The 25,767-nt window shown below is 40.3% G+C and overlaps 1 protein-coding gene across 4 annotated transcripts in view; it reads right to left on the bottom strand.

Moving 5' to 3' along the window:
* The window catches only part of sik3 (SIK family kinase 3), a 43,627-nt gene extending 21,934 nt beyond the window's left edge, over positions 1 to 21,693 (bottom strand). For 2 of the 4 annotated variants that reach the window (XM_034700588.1, XM_034700590.1), the window contains exons 1-7: positions 21,341 to 21,650; positions 3,949 to 4,065; positions 3,498 to 3,561; positions 2,804 to 2,965; positions 2,491 to 2,615; positions 2,147 to 2,270; positions 1,205 to 1,323 (exon numbers count right to left, since the gene is read on the bottom strand). In XM_034700588.1, coding sequence (XP_034556479.1) covers positions 1,205 to 1,323; positions 2,147 to 2,270; positions 2,491 to 2,615; positions 2,804 to 2,965; positions 3,498 to 3,561; positions 3,949 to 4,065; positions 21,341 to 21,631 — 1,002 coding nt within the window. In that variant the 5' untranslated portion in view covers positions 21,632 to 21,650. Of the gene's footprint in view, positions 1 to 1,204; positions 1,324 to 2,146; positions 2,271 to 2,490; positions 2,616 to 2,803; positions 2,966 to 3,497; positions 3,562 to 3,948; positions 4,066 to 21,340 lie in introns of all 4 variants that reach the window. The other 2 variants (XM_034700591.1, XM_034700589.1) reach the window with 2 other exon arrangements.
* Between the last annotated feature and the right edge of the window lie 4,074 nt (positions 21,694 to 25,767).

Raw genomic sequence — 25,767 nt, 5'->3', positions numbered from 1 at the left:
GCATGTCCAGTGTAATTGAAAGGTCATGTGATAGAGGTTGTCGGCCATGCAAGAAGGATTGAGGATTATACCTGAAACTGCCCTATGCAGAAAGTCAGATTGTAACCTGAGGGATGTAACTGTTCACAGTGAAGACCAAGTCTGCAACCCGAAACCAGATATAATGAGAAATTATTGTTTTTACACTGGCGTGTTTTGTGCTGAACAAACAAACAAGCTGTAACATGTCATTTAGTGAGCTTAAGAGGTGTTGGAGTCAGAGGAAGACAGAGTCAGGCCCTCTGTGCCCCCTGTTTCCAGTCTGAGTACTTCACCAAAAAACTGAATAATAAATGGAGAGCTGAATGAAGCTGTCACAATGTCAAACTTTTTCTTGAGCTGTTAAAAACATTGAAAAAGTCTGAAAATTGTGGAGCCAAGTATAGGCATTGCTGGTTATATAATCTAATAGATCAGATCACAGCATTGATGCATCATAACTAATATATTGTATATGAAACCCATCCAGTGACTCATCTTTGTCAAGAGACGCACGGAGGAAATCATTCAAAGTTATCAAATTATAACAAAAGCAATATGATACTGAGTGGATGAAGCATGGGTGTAGATCTGGGCGATATTGAAAATGTTGTTATCACGATAAATTCTTAAAAATATTTTATTGTAGTTTGTAGATTCTTATTTTTCACAGGTTGAGGTAATTTGCACAATTGTATTTAAATTTACAACAAAGAAATATTCAATTGTAAACTGTGTATAAGTTTAGTAGAGTATTGTTTTGAGTAGTGCACTCCCATTTAAGGTTACCAAGGGTTACGGTAAGGTTACTAAGGGTTACGGGCAGAGTGATGTTGTTTCCCACAGTGCAGTGGGAAAAGCAGAAGTTGTCTACGTGCTCTTCCTTTACCCAGATCCTGAAAGTATGCGACATGATTGGCTGTTCAATGCTGTCTTCTTCTTCTGTCTAATGTTGGGTGGCAACAAGCGTTTAAGGCTCATCAACTCTTTCCAGTGGTTGGGGGGTGTAATTACACGTTTATTTATATTGAATATTTATCGAACATTTGTTATATTTATATTGAGAAAAATTATATCACGATAATTATCGTTATCGACTCATCGCCCAGCCTTACATGGGTGGAAAAATAGTTTTAACAGGCAACTGATCATTATATGACCTTGAATAATTTCAGTCGAGTCTCACCCTGTCAAAGTCTGGATCTGGGTCTCCTTGTCTCATCCACTTGTTCTTGCAGATCTGCTCCATTGTCAACCTTCTGCTTGGCTCCAGCACTAACATGTGTCTGATCAAGTACTCACAGTCTGCAATGACACACAAACATGCAAGTGCACCCATTAGAAACATTATATATATTCAAGCAACTTGACTGTTTTGAAAACACAGAGGCTAAATGATCAGCATGGTATTAAGAAACGCTAAACTGCTCATGTTGATCACAGAGAAAACATGTTTTCCCCACTTTGTTATGTAAACTCTAGAGTTCTGTTTTCCGGTCGGGACCCGGGGCTCAATAATAAAGCAAAGTGTTCTAACTTTAGAATTATTTCTTAAGTCTAAGAATTCAACATGTTGACCACCATTGAGAGCTTCAGGGAAATGTTTTCACAAGCGTGTCATGGTTTTATTCATACCAGGAACAGGGACGGGCATGTTACCCCTCACTTAACAGAGGTACAATTTTGGAGGGACAATCCTGTCATTCATGAGACCCTAATCCCCAGAACAACAATTATTGGCGGTAACAAACCAACCAACACAGGATGCCCAAAAGGCAGCGTATGACAACAACTTCCAAGAAAAAAAGTGCACAAGTACAAACCAAAAATATCTTATTTCCAAATGTTATAAGAGGAAATAGTTACTGAAGCTCAAGGATTCCCACAGTGTCATCCGGTTAGAGAAACTGAAAAAGGAACCTTTGTTTTTTTATGAGAAAACCCCACAGGACACCTTTGTGAGCCCCCTCTCAGCCTTCAGTGAATCAAAGAATATAAAGTAGCCCTTCAGAGTTCACATGCTTCCTGGGTGAAAAAGAACCTAGAGACATCCGTCCCTGATAAAGGTTTATACAGGAGAAGCGAATTAAGAATCAGAGGACAGAGTAAGAGTAGAAGAGAGTCCTACCTGTGGACATAAAGAAGGGGATGCGGAACTTGCCACTGAGGACACGCGCCCGCAAGTTTTGTAGAGTGCTGCCATCAAAAGGAAGGGCACCACACACCAACACGTACAACACCACACCTAAGCTCTGCATAGAGAAAAGACAGGAGGATATACACTGAGTACAGATTTTGAAATGAAGCTACAGAAATCTAATATTTTAATTATCAAGCAAGATCATTAAGCTATATTTGAGAACACTTTGAAGACATAAATGTGCTTATGATTACGAAAAAAAGAGAATCCAGGATTTTTAAGACAGTTCACTTCACCCTCAGCAGCAGACGCACACCTCAAAGTCTACTCACCCATATATCTACTTTAGGTCCATCATACTCCTTGCCCTCAAAGAGTTCTGGTGCAGCATACGGGGGACTGCCACACCATGTCTTCAACAGCTGGCCTCGAGAAAACAGGTTACTGAAGCCAAAATCTGACAGGAGGAGAGGAGACATTTATTTAATATCATCACTTTCCTCAGCAGAACAAATTCAATCAGTGCAGCCAAAAGCTCCCAAAGCACATGTTGACACATGCCTTCGCCCACTCATCGAGACAACCCAAAACCACTACATTAAGTTTCCCACCCATACACATTCTTAAGTGCACACAGTCACACACCTGCGATTTTGATGTTGAGGTTGTGGTCCAGCAGCAGATTCTCAGCCTTCAGGTCTCTGTGGACGATGTTGCGGCAGTGACAAAAATGGACCGCTGCCACGATTTGCTTGAACTTCTTCCTGGCATCTTTTTCTGCCATGCGCCCATGAGCCACCAAGTGGTCTGTATTCAGACACACAACATACAGTTTAGATATCTGTAATAGTCACTTGTTTGTTTTTAATGAACCCTATTATTCATGTTCTGTTTTAGCTTCATGGATCACAATGTTATTCATCATGAAGAAATGCAGGCTGGAATTTTTAATCTATTGGAAATTGGATCTACGAGACATAAGAGACAAGACATGACTCAGAGTTTCACCGGCCACTCAATCATACAAGTATGTACTGTAGCACAAAACAAAACAAGACCAAACATGCAGATCAAACAAACCAATCATGATGGACTAAATAACAACAACATAAACGAGTTGATGAAGAAAAATAGAAGTTTGGATTCCATGCAGCAAAATCACTCAAATAAAACAACCAGTCAAACAGTAAAACTCATTTTGCAATCTTTTAGGGCACATTTCAAAAACCAGAGGAAACAAACAAATTACAAGAATACCACAAATAATGATATCAGCTGAAAGTGGAGAGGGAAGCAAAAAGACCTTCTACATCAAGGTAACTGTGTAGCAACTCCTTACCGAATATCTCTCCACCGCTGGCATACTCTGTTACCAGATAGATCATCCTCTCTGTCTCCATCACCTGAGAACATAAACAAGAACACTTAGGACCTTTAGCTCTCACAGTTCTACATGTAGGGGCTGTTAATGCATGACACGCAGAAGACTAAGGCAGTGATCGGTTAATGTAGACTTGATATGCTCCAAAAGTGTATTTATGACTGATGACACATATTTTGATGTGACAACTATCATTTTAAAACATCTAGTTCAGACAGACTCCTCCCCTCACCGCCACCCCAAGACCTAAAGGATATTTACCAACTGATTCTTACAATCTATTTAATCTTGGTACATTTTAACCCCAAAACATCAGCCAAACCAAATCATTTCTTCTAGGTGGTTGGGCTCAGGTGCAAGAAGCCAGCATACTGCGTTATGAGCTCTGTGGGTGAGTGCAAGTGCGTACCTGGAAAAGGCGGATGATGTGGGGGTGCTTCAGCAACTTCATGATTTGCACCTCTCTGAAGATCTTTTTAAGGTTCTCATCGTCCAGCTGAGTCTTATCCACTATTTTTATAGCCACCTGGAGACCCAGAGAGAAGAAAGGGATGGAGGGAGAGATAAGGATGAATGAGACCGGGAAAGAGGGTGGAGTGGAGAGGAGGGAAGGATCAAAGAGGGAGAGGAGTGAGGGGAGGAAGGAGGGTGTGGGGGGACAGGAAGAGACAGCAAGGAGAGTGAAAGAGAGAGAGGGGGAAAAAACAATGTCAGTCCAAGTACACAATGTATGTACCTTCTTCATTATTTAAACACACCATTCTCTTTACATTGATGTTATTTAGCTGACAGACTACATTTCCAGCACATATCCAGGGCCCTTGAAACATTTTAATGGCGATACAAAAAACAGAAAGTGGAGAAAGGTCCAAGAAAGGAACTACAATGCTGAAAATAATTAAAATAAATAAAAAACTTTGAAAGAAAAGGTGTGTCCAAACTTTTTACTGGCAGTGTATGTGTTTGTCATTGTTTCGCAAAGCTGAGTTACTGTGTTACTGAGGGCAACTCATTTTCTTACTCTCTCCACAGACTGATGCAAAACAGCATCCAGGATGCAACAGCTCGACAAAACATATCAACATAGTTGTGGTTGACCCAAAACCATCACGTCCTAAAACTTCTCAATTCCTGCAGCTGGTAAAATTTGTAAAAAAAAAAAAAGCATTTAAGACATTGTCAAAACATAAACTGTGACGTCCAGCTGAAGAGTCCAAATGTACACTACCAGTCAAAAGTTTGGACACTACTAACCCTACCTCTGAACAACACAACTGATGGTCTCAAGCAATAAGAAGGCAAGTCATTCTACAAATGAACTCTTTACAAGGCTCACATGTTCATTCAGAACCATTCCAGGAGACCACTTCATGAAGCAGACTGAGAGAATACCAACAGTGTGCAAAGCTGTCATGAAGGTATCTCTGTAGCTAAATAAGAGGCATTAACTGATTATGTAACTCATTATCAGATCAGTTGATTAAACAATTCACTCACTGATGACTAGTTGACCGTCCACATAACTGAAAGTTGCAGCCTCACTCTGTTTTGTTGTTGAAATACTGAACACTGTAATTTCACATTATGTAATTGTCTCATATTGTGAAAGCCTTGTAGCTATAAGGTCCATCCTGTGACTGATGAAAACACAACACGATGAGAGGACACTGGCACTTCATGTGATCAAAAGCCAAACTGTGTGTTGTCAAACACTCTGCTTCCTCTGGATTCCAGTGTGTCAGGGAAGCTGACCCAAGCCCTGACCTTCTACTGTGAGCACGACTCTTGCGTAACTGCTGAGCCCTCGACAATAGCTCCGGCAGCGTGTACAGTGATGGTGTGTGACAGGAGCTTTGCTCTGCCACTTAGGAATGGGTAGACCACTTTAATGACTTAATCAAGCCAAGCTAATGGGGCTGCCCCAAAACTCTGCGTCTTCCAAAAATAGGTGAGCGAGTTAAATCAGGGTGTGAAAAAATGAAGAGCATGCGTCCTGCACTGACACACACACACACAGACACACAGACACAGACACAGACACAGACACACACACACACACACACACACACACACACACACACACACACACACACACACACACACACACACACACACACACACACACACAGCATCTCATCCGTTAAATCTAGCAAAGTCCTGAGTGCCATCCGGAGCTCTCCTTTTCCTGGTGACAGACACGAGGAAGATGAGACCATCTGAAGCCTGACGAGGCTGACTTCCTGTTGCAGACAGGAAGGGGAAGTGAGGGAGAGCAAAGAGGGGCTCATGAGAGAACACGGAACCACATCTTACGGTGGCCTTAATCCAGATCACCGTGAGCCTTTATGTGGCTTCCTTTAAAGGGTACTGGACAGCTGCAGAAAAACATGCATCAGTACACTTAGGTTTTGTTTTCATTTAAAGACTGATGTCAGTTTACCCCAGCTGGTGATCTGATAACAAGAGTCAGTGTTGTGAATATCTGTATGCACTTGTTGTGAATGTAAAGTTGCTTACTAAGAGGATAATGAATATTCCTGCTGATTTCCTCAAAACTTTAATTTCTCATTACATTTAAGAAGCTTATGGATGTAATAACACAGCAGCTGTACGTTCACACACTACACATCAGCATATTAAAGAATTTCATATTATAGAAAAATGTATGTGAATATGTATGGGTCTGTTTAGAAACTGACTATGAGGTATTTTAAGCTCCAGAAATCTATTCTTGGCATTGGCAGTTTTCCCGTTTTGTTGATGTAATCGCTCCCCACTGCATCTTCTAGAGGGTAACAACAGGACATCTAAACACAAACACACACACACACTCCTGCAATAAAATGTATGCTGACATTTACTCACACAACATGCTTATTATATGGACCCTGCGTCCTGAAAATGGGGTAACTGTACTATAATTATGAGCGCACAGGGCTCGGTTTGTATCTGAATATAAAACAAATTGATTGTTCAATTGCTACGTGACAAGAGACACAGGGGACGACCTGAAGCAGAGAGGAGGTAACAGACTCTGTGGAGTTGCAAACAGATCTACTTTTACATATTGGTCCCTGGGCTTCTGTGGGTTTTTAACCACAGTGCTCAGTCAGATGATCATTTTCAAGGCTGGTAATGCCTACACTGCTTCAGATTTGCATCAGATGTGCACCACTTGATCAGATCGCCACCAGAATCTGATGATTTTCAGACTGTTCCTCTGTAATCAATTACTAAATATATATTCTTAAAGATCCTGTGATGAGCTCAGATTTACACTACCAGTCAAAAGTGTGGACACACCTTCTCATTCAATGGTTTTATTTATTTTAATTATTTTCAACATTGTAGATTAATACTGAAGACATCAAAACTATGAAATAATATTGTTTGCCCATAATCCAGATTACAACAGTAGTCAAATAGGGCTATCCATTGTGTACTAACCCTACCTCTGAACAACACAACTGATGGTCTCAAACACATTAAGAAGGCAAGTCATTCTACAAATGAACTCTTGACAAGGCTCATGTTCATTACAAACCATCCCAGGAGACCACTTCATGAAGCAGACTGAGAGAATACCAAGAGTGTGCAAAGCTGTCATGAAGGAAAAAGGGGGCTACTTTACAGAATCTAAAATATAAAAGATATTCTGCTTTGTTTAACACTTTTTTATTTATTATATAATTACATATATATTCTTTCATAGTTTTGATGTCTTCAGTATTAATCTACAGTGTTTCAAATAATTAAAATAAATGCAAACTCTTGAATGAGAAGGTGTTTCCAAACTTTTGACTGGTAGTGTATATACAGGCTGCAAGTGTCATGCCGTGTGCACAGCAACACAAACACTAACCACAATCTCACACTCAAAGAGAAACTTAACTGTCAGCAGCGTGGATACAAGGTGCCAATCAGCAGAGGTAAAAAGCACTGACCCACTGAAGGATAAACAGAAACTGTCTCCCAGCATAAACATGAAGTAATGCACAGAACATCCTGAACACTCTGAACCTGTGACGTACTTGTTTATAAGAGACAGCTGTTACTCTGTGTGTTCCTGTGAAAACAGACTCCAGACTGCAGTGTGCTTCTCCTACTTCACTGGAAACAGAGTTAGGAAGAGCTACGCTGGACTCTTCAAGATCAAATGATCTGTTCATGTTTATGTATATCCGTGATATCACTCATCTGTTCTGTTTTGAAGCAAAGCGTTGGTGGGAGCCATATTGGAAATGTTGAACTCAACCAAACTTAGTGTGAGGTAAAGAGGCGGGGTTTGAGCCTCCTAGCCAACAGCTATGTGCTCCCACCTGTCAGTCAAGTCAGTCATGTCCTTATTTGGGCAAAAACTTATAATCTTAATATCTTCTGAACTGGCGTGTTAGAAAAAAATTCACCCCTGTACAGTGTGTGCCGATAAATAAATTAGCTACGTAGACTGAAGTCGTTTTTTGAACCAGGCTGTAAACACGTTTATTAATGCTGCAAAGATTGTCTCTTTTGAATAGAGGTGTATGTGGTTTTCGGTGTTTCTGCGGCCAGATTCACGCGGATTCTCGATGAATTGCAGTATTTAACACTTCCACATGGGCTTCATATTTTGAGACCGGAGGTTGCCGCTTGGTTAATATTCTTCTTATATTCCTTGGCTACAGTGGAACACTTACAAGATAAAAACTTGGCCTATAAGTGAATGATTAAAAGCTGTTGGTGTATCATTTTGCAGGAAATATTGCAGCTGAATGCATATCGGAAGTTAACGGATAAACCAGGATAAAAACTCTTTGCAGCCATACATACATTTCACTGAAGGAGAAAGAGACAAACTTGTGAGAGACTGCAAGCAATAGCCTAATGAAACAGCCACCAATAGTTATGTAACGGATCACAGTTGGTCCCTAATCTGTTCAGACCACCTCCCCAGAGTTCAGACCCCCTGCGATCCAGGGACTGATGGGAAACTCACCATCAGCATATGCAATAACAATTTGCGGCTAACTTTCACTGTTTCTTGAAGCATTTGCCTCCAAATCATTGCAAGCATGAGAAAGAGCCTGTTTGTCTGTGTTAGCCTTGCCTGCTCTGAATGTGTGTGTGAGGAGAGGCAGGGTTGCAGGCCTCAATGTTCGAAGAGGAAAACAGTTAAAAACATGACGGATTAACTGTAATTTGCTCTTGCAAGGGTCGATCTTCATTGCAGACTCTGTCAAAAAACACTCTTTAAAGTCTTCCCAATATGCCATACAGACATGTATGGATGACGGGGTTAAACAGCTTTGCTATGTACTGAGATGTCAACATAAATGGTTGGTCCTCTCCTCTACCTAGCAGCTGGTCAGAGACAGAAGTATCACTCTACTCATGCAAACACTGCTATGATAGCAGGGACGATGATTACTCATTGTAAAAGTGTCAGGTGAGCAGATATACAGGGACATTTTACTCACTGAGACTCAGCGATATGAGTACAGGAACACGTTTGATGTGTTCCTGTCCTCATATCCTTCTGAGGAACAGTCAATGTTTGATTGTAATTATTCTTTTAAATAAATTTTAAAAAGTTTAAAAAATACTCGCGTTTGCTGCCGATTATAGTTCTCTAAAAAAAAACTGATAAATCAGAAGCAGCAGGTCAGAGCTAGAAACAATTTGATAATTGAAAATATAATAGTATCTCTAATTTGCATCCACTGTGAGAACATGCATCCTTGTCATTCCAACAAGCCCTGGACCTGGCTCCATGTGTGGGAATTCTAGTTGGTACGCAGGACTGCAGAGGTTCAGTTTCCAGCTTTAGCTCCAGCCAAGGTACAGTAAATGTTTTGTGACTGAGATTGTGTACCTTAGCAGCCTCAGGGTGTTCAGTCCACTTTGCACTAGCTACCATGACTCTGGAATTTTCCATCCAAAGATCTGGGTTCTCACACACACACACACACACACACACACACACACACACTCACACACACTCACACTCCTGAGAGGCCGGCTGCAATGAGATAAAGTGTCACATAGCCTCTCCGATCACAAGACAGTGACCTCAACACAGCACCATGCAGGCGCAGCTGCTGTCCAGTAGAGCAGCATTTACAGTAGATACACTAAAGACACACACACACTACAGACACACACACTACAGACACACCGACTGAAGCCACAGCTGGATTGAAATAAATGCACATCTTGGATTTATTGACTTGCAGGATTTCCCAAACCTGAGAACAAAGCCGTCATTGTCAGTTGGGGCCCACCAATTTCTGATACTTTGTACATCAGACAACTAATTTAGCAAACACTTGATGACTTAATGAATGATATTAATATATTTGTCAGTTATATCTCTAATTTTAAATGTTACGGGACAGAAGGAAGTACAGAAACAGACAAGTCTCACTCTCACGTGAGCTGCAGCCTAACTGTTCTCACCAGATATGATTTCCCCAGCACCATGGACCAAAAGAAACATGTGAATACTTTAAAATACCACATACCAGGAGTGTCCTGGTCAGCTTTTTTGTCCAGGAATCCCAATCTGACTTTTGTAGCTTTGAGTATCTTCCAATATTGAGTTGCAACCATAGACTCTATATAAATAATGGACAGTATCTGTGATATCACCCATCTGTTTTTGAGTTGTGTTTAGAGATCAATAACCAGCGGGAGCCATATTGGAAATGTTGAACTCAACATGACTGCTGTCGAGCAAGTGTGACTCGCCAACAGCTACAGTGTTCCCGCCTGTCAGTCAAGTTAGCTGTGCCTCTCATAATGGAAAACTCGTAATCTAGATATCTTGGAAATTGACGCGTCATGAATAAATTCACACCCCTGTACAGGGTGTGCCGATCGAGAAATGAGCCATCCAGACTGCACTCTTATTTTGTACCAGGCTGTAAACATGTTTATTTCTGCTGTAAAAATCGCCTTTTTGAATTGGTTTGTATGTGTTTTCCGGTACTTTTGGAGCCAGCCTCAAGCAGATCCTTGATGAACTGCAGTTTTTAACACTTCTGCATTGGCTTCAATTCATGCTGCCGTAGGTTGCCGCTTGGTTGCAACCCAATATTTGTGTTTACCCAGATAATAGGGCTGCAGACCTTTTCGTTTTTGTTAACAAAAAAAACTAAAGAAAACAACAACTAAAAGATGTCTTCAGCTTATTCCATTTCACTCAAATTATTGAGACCCACAAAACTGGTGTGCATGCAATACAGCAAGAATAAACTCAAAAGTAGAGGAATCAATCCAGTGTGCAGAAGGCTCCACAGTGACATTGGACAAATGTCATTAAAGCCTTTAATAGCAAGTAAAACCAACACCCTAGCAGAACCACCTTATCTCTTCCAAACTCAACTTATTTGTCCGATTATTCCAGCATTAACGGGCAGATTTGGTAAAACAATGCATTTAACTCCATCATATTAAAGCCAACTATCAAAGGGAAACGATGTGAAAGTGTGACAACATGATTTCCTCAGACACTAGTTTAACTGGCCTGAGTGAGCCAGTGAAACGTGCAATCAGCTGGTCTGGAGTCTGTCAATCATGCATCAAGGCCCGCTGATTACACGTTTACAGTTACGATGTCGAGCCCTGCAATACATTTGATTGATGGAGTAGATGACTGGGGGTCAGCACCAGTACATACTTCACATTAAGTTACACGGATCAGAGGCAGAAATGGATCAGACTATGCGGCAGATAGATTGACATTTCATCATAAAAACTGCAGAAGAACAACACGAATCAAGGCAGGGGAATTAAAAAAGGCTTGGAAGTACTACATGCATATTTAATCATTAATCAAAATCAGATATTAGTGTCCCTTTTTACCCGTATTTGCTCATAGCAGGAAGTAAAAATAGATCAGACGAAAAGATATTGCTGCAAAAGGCGAGCCTGTTGCAGGGCCGAGTGCCCAGCACCGTCTGTCTGTTCAGCCAAATTTAACATTTTTAGTCTCTCCAGAGTTATACAGCACATGAGCAATATATAAAACTTCTATCTATTATAATTAAGTATGATAAATCCTTAAGATTAATTACTAGTATATATAAATACATTAAAAAGACAAAATTACATTTTTTCATTCACTTCGGAGAGAGTGCTCAAACATACTGTGTATCAATACTGAAGCTAACTGTCACCAAAGCCCCCTTTATCACCACAACGATATGGAAACAAATCACCATGCTGAATGTGTACCAGCTTTAACACAAGTAGACAACTTTGAACTTTCCAAAGAAGAGACAACAGATTCCTTAGAGGTTATTATGAGCCATTAAACCAGCACTCCACCTGATTTATTTACGTCACAGTAAATCACTGTTTTGTTTGATGCATCATCATGACCTAGTGAAGGAGGACAGCTGACGAGAAGTGGAGCTGCTCAACTGGTCTACCTCGCTTTGTCTCCAGCATGCTTTGGACCTTGAAGCTGTGGTGTGCTCCTGTGACTGTCATCTTCTGGGTTTAATAACTTAACACAACAGAACCTATCTGCATTTTATACTGGTATGTTGGTTACACTGGTGCACAGGACGCAGCTCACTCTTTACATGACAAAAAGACAATTCCTGCAAATCAACTAGTGATGCTACAAGCTATGGGTGGGCATTTCAAGCCAAAATACTATTCGATAATCATTGGCATCTATTCGTCGGTTATTCGAATAATCAATCCCCCCCATACAGACACACACGTGTCCCATTAACAGCCTGTTTGTGTGTCAGTCGCGTTAACCAGCAGCAGGACGAGGTGCTGCTAGTAGCGGGCACTGACAGCGCCTGTCTTGATCTTTATGTCGGTGTTTCCTATGACGCAGCATGGCGTGTGCGTTTAGATTTTACAGCCATGCTCAGTCTCTGGAAATATGTGTATTGTAGTGTGAGATTCAGAAACAGAGAAAATTGCTGTGACTGTCGCTAATGTTTTCTTCTTCTTTTGCTATTTAATGTAGTTAGCATTCTTCTTCTTCTGTGTTTAATGCAGTTAGCAAACAACTTTAAGACGCTCAATAGCCCCCGGCTGGCGGGAATACCGTATTACAACCAGGCACCGGTGAAAACGATGAACATTTTTACTGTTAAATTGAGAAAATATTTGAAGTAACTTCATTTTTTTCGAAGTGAACAAATATTCAAATATTCTTAAATCATTGCACATCCCTACTACAAGCCGGTGGCTGTGCTACAGCTTGGACATAACATACAACTGGAATTTCAGGCCTACAATAAGAATAATTTTTGTAATTTGTTTAATCAATTGTTTTGTTGGCTTATCATGTACATCCTCACTGGGGAGTACAATGCAAGCCAAAGCTAGCAAAATGTCTACACTTCGTTTTTATCAAAGTAATGTTTTCTTTTTCTCCCTGTGGTATAAAGGAGGTAATAAGTTGCCTACGTTTTCGACTCAGTATGATGACCAATCAAATCACGACAGACATTTTTCCCCACAGTGTATCATTACACTTCTGGTGAATATATCATCTGTCACTATACTAAAGGAAGGAGTGGTACATATGCCTGCTTAATGTTCTAATAACAGATCTGCATCCATTGTTTTTCTGCAGTCTTTTAAACAGCCTTACATAACTTAAGGCAAACTATAAGCACTCAAACAAATGAACACAGCCAAAAGGCTGTAAGGTCAGAGATGATCATTATTCTTTTTATGATGATCATATTCTTTAACATATTCACTCTGAAAACACCCAACCATGACTAAACCATAATGAGGCTTATCCTAAATGGAGAATTGGGTCTATGGTGTAATGTCTAGAGTGGGAAGCTTAGGCATGTACACACACGCACGCACGCACAGAGGTGACACAGATTATAACACCTGCAAATGGGTAATGCCCAGGATTAACCCATATCAGCATGTGATGGAGGCTACTTGAAGTATCACACACACACACACACGCACGCACACGCACACACACACACGCACACACACAGGGGAAATCTTGACTCTCTGTAAACCTCGTCTTTACAAAAGCTAACAGGGGCCGCCTGGTACGAGGCTTCAATAGTGACTTGAGTGTTTTTGTTTGTATGAAGTCACCAGGACATCAAACAGCGTCATACACGTCAGATAATGTCACGGCAGGTCAACACTATGACTATTTTACACGCGTGCACAAACACAGATGAAAGCGTACAGGCCGGATGAGTCAGCACGTCTTTCAGAGATGTTCTACTTGTGCGTTGTGCACCGGCTTGATGTGTGGAAATGACTCAGTTGAGTGTGGAAGGCTGGAAGTACGAAACTGGGGACAAGCTACAGTGTGGAAACTGGACATCACACATTCATCTGCTGCTGGTACTTTTTCCCTCTCTCTTGCATAGCAGAGATCAAACTTTGTGGAGAGTATATTTTGAAAGAAATGTATAAACAACATTTTGTAGCTTATTTTGATTAGTTGTGATAGTGCCACTAGATAATAGACCCTCAGTACAAGTTCATTTATCAAGCACAGAAACAATTTCATACGACATGCATGTAAAATACAATTCTGTTAGTCAATGACAGTAACAGAGTAGATGCCAATTGTTAAAAAAAACTATAAAACCCCAAACTTCAGTCCCACTGACACACCATGACTCCTGTATGGTCCACATTCCCATCGTATTAGTGATTGCTGTTTGGCGGGAACTAGCACTTCCAGTTTAGTTGTGGCTCTACAATGGGACAAAAATCTCACTCAGGGATCAAGATCAATATCCTTACATTCCTATAACAAACCCATCAGTATCAATACAGGGTGCGTTTAAAGAGGGAAGTGTTTTGAAGCCATGAACACCTAAATCAAAATAGACCATCTCTGCCAACCCAAAGCCACTACGCACAAATGATTGTTGTTCCCTTTATCAGAATCAGAATCAGAATCCAATACATTACTTATCCCAGAGGAGTGATTCAGTCATTACAGTTGCTCTATACACAATGAGTTATACAAATACAATAATAAGCTCTGTAGAAAATAAATACATGGTTGAAGTCCCTGGAGATCAGGTAGAGGGCACTCTGGTGGTCTGTCTGGGGTGGTTATGGCAGCATTGAGAACGTTGGACGCCGTAGTCAGGTTGGCAGAGGGGGATGTAAACAGCTACCAGTATGACATGTGAGATCTCCCTGTGCAGGTGATATGGTCGGAGGCCCACAGCGCTCACAGTGCTATCCCGGTCTGCCCGGACAGATAACACCGACATTAAATTAAACATCTGAGATTTGGACACAACTAGGTCAGAGCCGGTCCAACACATTAAGCACATTCAAGATACCCGTCAGTGTTCTGTTTGAGTACTAAAATAAATGTCCTCTTCTTTTTAATATTTGATTGAGAATGATATAATGGACTATTACATGATTAAAATAGTAAGTACATTTGTCAGTAAGGAACAGAATTATTTTGTGTTGCTCTGGTTCAAAGCAGCACTGACTCATGAAATTGTAAGACAACATAAGTGTTTGTTGTGATGCATTTCCTTAGCATTTGTTTTACATCTTAATATTTTAGCGGTATTCTACTGTATATTGTTACTATGGTCTACAGTTGTAAATGTCTGAGGAAGGCTGCTTTGATGCATCGCTGGATAATTTCATATGAAGGTCCTGTGAGGAAGTCTAAGTGTTCTTGTCTGATGAAAAATTGTGTCCAGCGCCTTTTTTTTTTAAAAAAGGGATAGTTCAGTTTTTATTGAAGTGGGGTCATATGAGGTATGTCAATAGTAATTGTATTACCCACAGGGGATTCCAGTCAGCTCACCCCTCTTTGTTGAGAGAAAGTCTGGAGAAAATTAGCTAAACTACGTGGTACAGCTGACCCTGTTTGCAGCGGTTGATAGCTTAGCTTCTGTCCCTGTTCTACAGACGGTTTCCCGGCAAAGGGGCCGAGCTGACCGCCATCCCTTGTGGGTAACACACTTAATATTGATGAGTACCTCATACGACCCTACTTAGAGAAACTGAACTATGCCTTTAACAGTCAGATGTATCACTCATCATCAATCTATGATGTGTCAAAAAGGTTTTTTTAAAAGGCAGTGTGATCTTTATCACTGCATCTGTCACCCTCCCCCAGGAGAGGGTTTCAGACATGAAAATAAAAACGACAATAAAGAAACCATCAATCTTCAGGTCGGCGTTCTTCTTTGCTTTTTAAGGCCATAACAATCATTAGCATTCATTTCAGTTTGTTTCATCACAAGCTGAAAACTCCTGACAAATGACCAAACATGGATTCATTTCAAATCTATTTTCAAGGTCTATGTTGAGATAAAATCCTTAAGGATGTTTCAGAAGCAACCCAACACCTTGGCTTGCATTGAAGATGGAATGCTGTGTTTAAACTGAATTGTAAGGCATCAAATTAACAAATAAAATATCATATCTCACAGCTTTACACTCATGCATCCTGTCTTTTTAACAGTAGCGCCTGGATCGAAACACGCCAGACGACATGCCACTAGCTACAGTGGCATGCCACGCCTATGACGCCTCATATGCCGGGGCTGGCGGCAATCACATGCCGGTCCTCAGTGGCCTGCCAGTCATCTAGGTGCCTCAAAAGGGATACCAATAACACCCATGCTCCACCCCATGATGAATATTAAAATATGCACCAGGTCCTATATTTCGGCCGTGCATGATACGTAGTTCTAAAACTTGCGGCAGCTCTCTATACCCGCATTTTGTTCCTAAACTAGCGCCTGCTGCAACATAGACGTGGCTGCTGCCACTGGCCTGTTTCGATTTCGCTGTAGTGGCTATTTGACTTGGTCAACTTACAAAACTTAAATCTTCAATCAAAAATCGTCCATGGGGCACGGGGAGAGTGGATCTTACAGGGTGTCCATGCTAGCCAAGTATTCAGTCTTTTGGTGGTTTATTGTACAAGAAAAAAGCTTCTCTCAAACAAAAAGGTAGCATCTCTTTCAAATCTCCCAGTAAAAAAAAACATTGGCCATTCTCGGTTTCCGCCCCTCCTTTGTTACCTGCCCATCTATATAGACGTCACCTGGTGTAAAACTATCAACCTATAAAAGGTAGTAACAAAATACTAATGTCCCCTATGGCATCAAAGTTGATTACTTAAATTAAATAACAATAAATAAATAAATATATTAAAGTAAAAATAAATTATTTTTTAGTTTTTTTGTATATTATACGAAACAATGTAAATAGCTCCAACACTCGCTGTCACTCCTTTTTACAACCCTCATCAGAATAGATGTTTAACAGGGTTGGCAAATGACTGCATTGTGTAAATTCATGGTTTGAACCACGTCCTGTTTTGGAAATGGGTTGTATCATAAGAGTGCTTTTGGCTGTGAGACATGAACCAATCTCACCATGGAACCTATTCAACATGAAGAAGAAGCCAAACACCAAGGTGGGAAACCCAACAGCACCTGACAAATTCAGCTGTATCAGGTCTATAGCTTTAGTAAACAACACAAAGTGATACCTTCTCGTCTCCAGAAATGGTAGTTGGCAGAAGTAACCACCATCATCGCTATGGGAACTGGTAAGACTTCAATGGAGTGACCTTTCTCCAACTAGGAGCCTTGGCAACACTCAGTCGCCTCTGACAACAAGCAGCACCGCGTATGATGATGGCAGAGTTGTGATTTCTAATCCCCACCGTGCATCCTGCGATGTAGTGTTCACAAAAACACACTGCTGATGTAGCTCTCGTATTTGAACGGGACACAACTGATGAAGCTGAGGCTGTCCTACCTTGTGTCATGTATCAGACACGCATGCACACATCGTCTGGACTGTGTTCCCGTCCTCCTGAAGCCCAACTCGCTGCAGATTCACACGACTAACAGCGCGAGAGGAGACGACTAGAGGGAGGCGAGATTAAGTCAAGCAGAAACACAGCCTTTGTCATATTATTCACCCGGATGATGTCACATTTGAGCGCATATGTGTGTGAGAAACAGAGAGGAGGGGTGTTGTATGTTAGAGAGATTTGCAAGATGTGTGTGTGTGACTGAGGGAGTAAGTGAAATTGTTACACAGTACATTAGGCCTGTTACCTAACGCTTGCCATCCTGCCTGCCCTCTTCCTCCTGCTCATCCTTTTCTTTCTGAAAAAATAACACTCAACAGGACAAAGGAGAAGGCAGGAAAAAGAGGCAAAAAGAGGAAAGGGGGGAGCTGTGCTTCAACACATACACACAGGTTTTGCTGCATGGTGCCATCTTTTACCAATCTGGCTCACCTTGCTGTTGGCACAACAAAGGTGTCTTCAGTTGATCTGTAATCAGGTCTTACAAAGGCACTGAACGTACTTTCTCCACCAGGCTATCACCGTTCAGTATGCAGACACACATACAGTATGTCAATCATACACAGTGTATGTAATAAGGAAGTTTTCTGAATATCACAAACACTGAAAGGGAAGTCAGCACAGTCAGTGTCGGCTTTAATGATGGAAGAATGGCAAGAATATTTAATTCTCTTGAAGACTAAATCATTTCTGTATTCTGATAAGATTATTCAGACTACTACTTAAACAGATGAACATCCTCGTGAAATAACTGCACCAATTACAACCACAGCTACACCTGTGGTGGGTTCATAATGTCACTCAGAGTTATGAGAGAATAGATGCTCCTTATTGAAAGGTCATTATCAGCGCTAAAGTTTACGGAGCGACTGAAAACCGAATTCAACATTCATCATGACAGCAGCGAAATGTCACCAACTGCCTCGAGCGTATCTCTGCCTGAAAGTACCAAAACTCCTGTTATGACTTTCCCTTTTGCGAGCGCTCGTCAGGAGGAGGTTGAACTTTCACTTTTACAACTTCCAGGTTGCAGCACTCGAGCTCTCTTCAACACAAACTTTGTGTTGTGATTTTAGCAGCAAGTGTATTCATTAACAGCCCTCTGTTTGCACGGTTGTTTTTTTGAATACACAGCTGAGAATGAAGTTGTAGACAGAGAGTTAACAGAAGTTGCCTGTTGTGGGTTTTCAGTTTAACATAACAACAGTGCAAATGACGCAAAGAAAGTGCCCGTCCTTATCTGCCCGTCTGAACTACCTTGTATAAATAACCAGGTCCTTGTCTGGGTGACTGCACTGCAGGGTATTATCCCTCCCCGTGGAGCAAATAAGAGAGTTGTTGGTTTGTTTTTAACAACTCAGCATTTATCTATTGAACAAGGATGCAAATCACATTGCATCTAATGACTGATCATCATACCTTTTCTTCTTATAATCATGAGCTACTGAAGATTCTGCTTGTGGATAAAAATCATGAGCTGGCTAGTCCATGACCACCATCAAAAGTCAACAAACAATGCCTCTCTTTCATTCTGTCTGTTTGTGCACCACTGTCATTTTGTCCTCTGTCTGTCTCTCACACGCAGACAGTAAGACACAACCACGCAGACCAGCATAAAAGGCTCACACACAAAATCTACACCATCATCATCAATCTATCGCTCCCTACTGTCTTTGAATTTCTCCTCTAATGGGTAAGTGACAAAGACTGCCACACCAACTACTCTGTAAATGACATTAACGCTATTTAATCCAGGTGAAGTCCTTCAAGAGACGTATTCTGCATTGTTGGAATAAAGCTACGTGGTGGCACTGCCTGACCAGTTTGTTTTGGCCTCGCTGTGACACAAAGCACCAAATGACTCGTGTCTGCCCATTTGTGTTTATGTCAACACAAGCATACAGGTAAAGCTGCATGCTCAGCTGCTTTGACACACCTTCATAACATTCAAACCCAAAAAGAAAAAAACATTAGCAGTGCAGAAGCTCTCTGTAAGTTTAAGCTTCTGCGTTTTCTATTATCCATTATCTTTACCTCACATGCCCCTGACCAGCGGCTCTCTTTGACGTTTGATGCCACAGAGTTCCTGAGCAGAAATTGTATTACAAATGCACAAACTGTGGCTTTCTGATTTGTTATTAGCTTGGCACATTTAAGCTTACAGAACATATTGGTGAAATTACAATTTACTGCACACACAGGCTTTTAACGCTTTGTATCTGCACAAGACGTTTTGAATTTTGGTGCTATTCTTCTGCTTGTAATGCTTTAAACTTCCTATACCTACCAAAGAGTCAAAACTAGGGCCGAACAATTAATTGCATTTGCGATATTCTTACCGCAAAATCGAAAAAACAAAATGTGTTCGAGTAAGTTCCTACCAGTCAATTGTTAACATCCCTACCACAAAGCGATGTACGACAGTTGCTAAAACGCCAGCGACCAGTGCTTCAACTTCAGGTAAGCAAAGTACCAGGCGACAGGGATCACTGACTGTGAACTGTTTGAAAGTATTACTCCTCATAAACATCATTCGTAACAGCACGCAGAAACAACTCAGGCAGTAATCTGAACTTTAGTTTGTGTGATTTATTACTGACTTATATATTTCTGTTTACACCACACTTGTTTGGCAGAATTCTGTGAAGTTGTTGTGGTGAACGCTTACAAGACTGCAAGTCAAAGTATTTAGTAAGTTTACAACTCTAATTGAAGTAGATAAATAAACTGTCTTTCAATTTAATTCAACGCTTCATTTGCCTTACCTTAACATAAGTTTAGTCTATAAGAAAGAACAATTAAATCTGATATTGTTTATTATAATACAGATTGATTTATTACTTTTGTCATCGCATATGACTGATATCATTGTAAATGAGGGTTGCCCCTCAATGATCTCTCAAGTATAAATATTGGTATTAATTGGTATTAAATTGCAATCGCAATATTGAGGAAAATAATCACAATTAGATTATTCTCCAAAATTGTTCTGCACTAGTCAAAACACTGAGACAAGTTAAAAAAAACATTTTGCAACACCTAGGTGAAATGTTAAATGTCATGAACCAAGTTATAGATCTGCAGAACAGAACTGACCTAAGCGATTGTGATATGACAAGATACTGTGTTTTCTTGAATATCATTATTTGACAACACTGTCTGCTACTAAATGTCCTACAACCTAGTATAGCACTACCTGACACCCCCTCCATAGAAAGACATCAACACACACTTAAAGCTTGTGGTGGCTGAGATCAGTCATTTTGCCTTGTTAGTGTTTTCTTGATCAGGCGGTTTCATGGAAATAAGATGCATCTAAATAAGTAACACAAGACAAATATGTTTCACAAAGATGACCAAGTTTCATCACAACAAAATGTCTTTAAAAACTCAAATTAAACGCCACAGCCTTGTTGTGCCACAGTTTGCTTCCCCAGTATTCTCTGTGGTACTGAAACGCTAAATTACATAGAGTCTAGACCCTCAGCCCACACAGACCTGTAAACTTTTTAAGTAATGTACCCATCAGGAGTGATTTGCTGTATTTGACCCCCTGTGAAGGTGCCTGACTGAGGGATGTCTACATCCAGCCAACAGCTAATTAGCCAGCAAGCTAAGCTAGCTCCAACAGAGTCTCTTCTTCTTCTTCATCTTCGTCAATCCCCTTCTCTCCGTCCTCTGCGCTGTGCCACACATTAACCTCGGGCCTTTACATCTTTTCTAATCACCCTACTGAAGAATGTGTGTTTAATGTGAGTCATTAAGAGGTAAATTGTGTTTGTAACCAGTGGTAAGAAAGAGCTGAAGCCCGGTGCCGAGCGGAGCCCCAAACACCGAGCAGCGGTGTCACCAAAGCGGGCTGGCGGTCTGTGTCTCCAGAGCCTAAAGGCCCCAGCGTCATCCTGGATACTTGGTGTAAAACTCTACATATAAAAGAGTGACAGCTTGTGATTGTTCACGTCTAACGCTTGAATATGAGTTGTCTTACCTTTGCTTTGGTAATGATGTGTGTGGCCAGTTTAACAACCGCGAAATTCCCCTTCCCGATGGTCCGCTCGATTTCGTAGTGGCCCACTCGGGCTGGGGGGGGCCTGGTGACCGAAGTGTGGCCGGGATTGGTGATGCACCCAGCGGCCGTGCTGGTACGACTCGGTTGGCAGATGCCGGCGGGTGGCTGGGCTCGGTTCTGGGTGCCCATGCCTGCGTGGGTCGGTCGGGCAGAGTGCGTAATCCCGGCCGCAGCGGCCCCAGCAGCACCTCCGCTTGACACGGCCGCCATCTTCTCGCCTCTCTGCGGGAACAACAAGCAGCCTAGCGCAGCGCGCGACTCGGCCACGCCCCCCGCCCTGCGTCATTTGACGTGGCACGCTCCTCCGCAGCGCCCTCTCTAGGTTGTAACCATGGTGACGATCAGCGTAACAATGACTTCATCAACAGAAACGTATTGTGGTTGCCGTGGTGACAAAGAAGTGCGCATTATCACTCTGGTTCCCATGATTCAGTGATTCCTCGCAAACTGCTGCACTATGTATGATCAGAGGGTTTCATCAGGCTTTAAAGGCACACACCGCTTTAACATTACAATGACGGATTCAAATCAGCGAGTTGAGGAGAACTTGTTCTCAAATCTAAATGTTCACACATTATAATCTTTGCATTCAAATAAATGTATCATTTTTATTTGCACGGAGGCCTAATGAAGAGTTCTATGCTGCCACTAAGAGTTCCCGATAAATAGCATGGCTTTGTATCCAAAGCTCACACACTCTTTTTCAGACCTAGCGTTGGCAGTGGGTGAGGGGGGGGGGGGGGGGGGGGTTGAATTAGGAGTTGGAAACAACCAATAAATTATTATTTTATATAATCTACAGATGCCATCTTCAGTGACTTTGTGTTGACATAACATGCTAATAGGCTTGTAGTAGAATTGGTCTAAAGTTATCTAAGATAAGATATCTTTATTGTCATTGTTAAGGTGTAACAGTGAAATTTGTAAGGAGCAGTCCTATAGTTGCCTAAAAAAGAAATAGTCTAAAGTAAAGTGTTGAACTATAAGAAAGCAAACAATAGAATTAAACTTATAACTCTAAAAATATACACACATACATTTTCAATTCAATTTTCAATTTCAATTTAATTGTGCTTTATTGGCATGAACAAAGACATGTTATTGCTAAAGCACATAAATGCATACACATACATTACATATCCACAACACACTACACTCAACACATATACATTAATCACACACCATATTCATTTTTTATATTCATCACATACACTGTATAAAATGTGCAATAGGATAAATTATAAAGCTATATAAAAATAGAAAAAAGAATATCCACAACAGTTTAAACTGTATAAACATCGACAGTAGAGTATGTACAGTGTGCAGGTGTGTGCAGTGTGTGCAAATACAGTAATTGTTTTAAAGTGACAGGTGCTGAATCTATCTATCTATCTATCTATCTATCTATCTATCTATCTATCTATCTATCTATCTATCTATCTATCTATCTATCTATCTATCTATCTATCTATCTATCTATCTATCTATCTATCCATCTATATTTATTTATTTATTTATTTATCTATTTATTTATTTATTAAGTATTTATTTATATTCTTTTGAAAAACTGATTTGTTTTCCAGAGCTTCCAGGTGACCCCTTGACCTATAATCAGTACTGAAAAGCAACAACTGGACTACAACTGTAGATCTGTAACTTCACAGATGTGCTTAAGATGAAGCGCTATTCCCCCCTACTGCATCAAACACGTTTTAAAGAACCATAAGAGCCACCTCACTGACTCTATTGAAGTGACCAAATACTAACTTGTATATTATAATTTCAAATGGATGATTACATAAGCCACGAAAAATTAAAGGGAACAGGTATTGTAACAAAAATTAACAGAACAGGAAGGTTGTCTTTCTCCATGCATGTTTCCTTCTTAAATCTTCTTTAAATACCCTAAAATAAATAAATCTTAAGAGGAACTCTTTCTTTTCCATGCTGGAAACACTAACTCAAGGTTTGAATAAACAATGAGAGGTATTGAATCAATGTAAGGATCTGTTTGTTGTTGTTTGTTGAGTGTCTTCATCTTACTTTGAACTTAAGTCATTGTGAGTCTGGATAACTTTAACCCCTCAGGAACTATCATGTGATTCCTTCAGTACTTTTCCCCTGCACATCTGTGTTTAGCTGGCCTTACTCTGATTCTGTTTCATGTGCTTTCCATAAATAAACACTCATGACCGAGTCTGAAATTAACCTTTTGATTCTCTGGTAGCAGGTAGATGGGAAAGAAACACTGGCCAAGCTTCTTTTTTTTTACCAGCAATAAACTGTGTTTTTGTGTTGTATACAGATTTGTTTTAGTCATTTTCATTCAGATAATAAAGTATGTGGAATACAAACTTATAGAGGATGCCGGCTGAAACCTAAAAAAATATGTTTTCGGGGTAGATAATGTCCCTTTTGTTAAACAATGGCGTGTCTTGGGTCGTTCCTGAGTGTGTGCATGTGCATCAATGTATATTTGTGTGTGTCCCAGCAAAACTCTGGTATGCAAACAGCAGAGGAGCAGGAGAAAGAAGCTGCAGCTGGTTAAACTCTGCATAGTTTTTTTTTTTCTGATTACATGACTATTTTGGTACTAACATTTACCCACCATGTGGTGAATGGCCCTCTGAGATTTAGTCACCAAATGAAAAATCTGCCTGCATTTGGCACTTGGCAGATGTTATTTTCGGACCCTGTTAAAGACACATTTGATAAATGTAGTGAAATATTTATCGGTTTAATGATTTCTGATCATGATTTTTACATGCATTATACACATAACAGAGCACAAACACAGTTTGTTTGTCAGGGCTTCACCCAAACAGGTGTGCCATGTAAGAAAATAGACGCACAAAGAAAAATATAAATGTCAATGAAACATAGAAACCCAACTTAGTGATTAAAACAGAAAATATCAACACAGACACCATCAGCACAGAATGAAAAACCCACACTCTGAAAAAAATAATTTGTAAAGTATTGGCAGCTCCTTCCCCAGAATTTGAAAGAATCAATTATTTAGCAGAACACTTGTTGTTATCTAATGTTGTATTGATAGTAAAGAAAGAAAAATACACTATTAGACTATTTCTCTGAAAACAGAATGTAATATGTAAATTGTTTTTATGTAATTGTAAAGTGAAAAACTAACATGTTCCTTTTTAACAGTGCCACTACAGGGAATGCACAATACTTCCTGCATGTATGTAACGGCTAAATGTAGGTTTTAATACCAAAAAAAGCTGCCACTCAAATCTACAAAATCAGCAGCGATTACATCACATACATATACATCATTTCAAACAAAGGTCAAAACAGGTTTGAGCAAAAAATAATAATTATAATGAAACAAGGTAATAATAATCATTATAATCATTAAAAGATATGATTTAGTATCACATTTGCTTTAAGTCCGACCTAACCTGCAGAACAGCCTTTTTTTCTGAGTGGACTGTTCTGTGGCAATAAAATACACAAACACTGTCATCTATTATTTTTTTTTATCTCTAGCCTTCCCACCAAGCTGTGAACAGCACCACTTCATGGTAAAGTGAAGATCCTGCATCCTGCTCTCCAAAGGTGGATTATGACTGTACAAATCCACCCTGAACTTCAGGCTTTCTGAAAGAACCAGGTTAATTATGTGTGACTTGATTAAAACATTTGATAGTTTTAACTTTTCTTTTGATATCTGCACTATTAAATCAGCAGGCATTACATGTTCATAAGGGTCGGCCCTGCATCGTCTAAATTTAAGGTAATACCCAAAGATCTGCCCTGCTGGATCCACACAAATAAATGGCCTTCCAAATAATGACTGTCAAAATCATAAAAGTAATCCAGACAGGCAATGAGCACTGAAAAACTTGCAATGTACCTTTTTTAAGTTTAGCTGTATGAACTATTGCAATGCACTGTCAGACCATTGTAGACAAACGTGTCCCAGACCACATCCCATTGGTAGCCTGAGTGATCAGATCTCAATCCATCCTCAGTGTGTCCTGGGTGTGTTTACACCTGTAGTTAAGGTTGTCCACTTGTGATCTGATCACTTAACAAACATATTAATACCAAGTACAAAAGGTACCGGTACCAAACAGAGTACCAGTACCAAAGGTCGCTCCATTTGGTTTCTCTCCAAACAAACTAAATGACCCCTCACTCGATCACTCCTGGATCACTTCCGGTATTTGGTACATTCCCTGTTTGTTAAAAATAAATGTAAATTTGTTTCAGAAATGGTAAGTGTTCTACCGTTTGTAAAATTGTCTCATCGCATGTAAAAGGGTTTTTTGATTTTGTAAATTTGTTTTCTTAAATGTACATTTGTTTTCCAAAATGTAAAC

Source organism: Notolabrus celidotus, chromosome 14 (genome assembly GCF_009762535.1).
Source record: "Notolabrus celidotus isolate fNotCel1 chromosome 14, fNotCel1.pri, whole genome shotgun sequence".
Classification (NCBI taxonomy): Eukaryota; Metazoa; Chordata; class Actinopteri; order Labriformes; family Labridae; genus Notolabrus; species Notolabrus celidotus.
The sequence above is the reverse complement of the archived record's forward strand: the minus strand, read 5'-3'. Positions and strand labels throughout refer to the sequence as shown.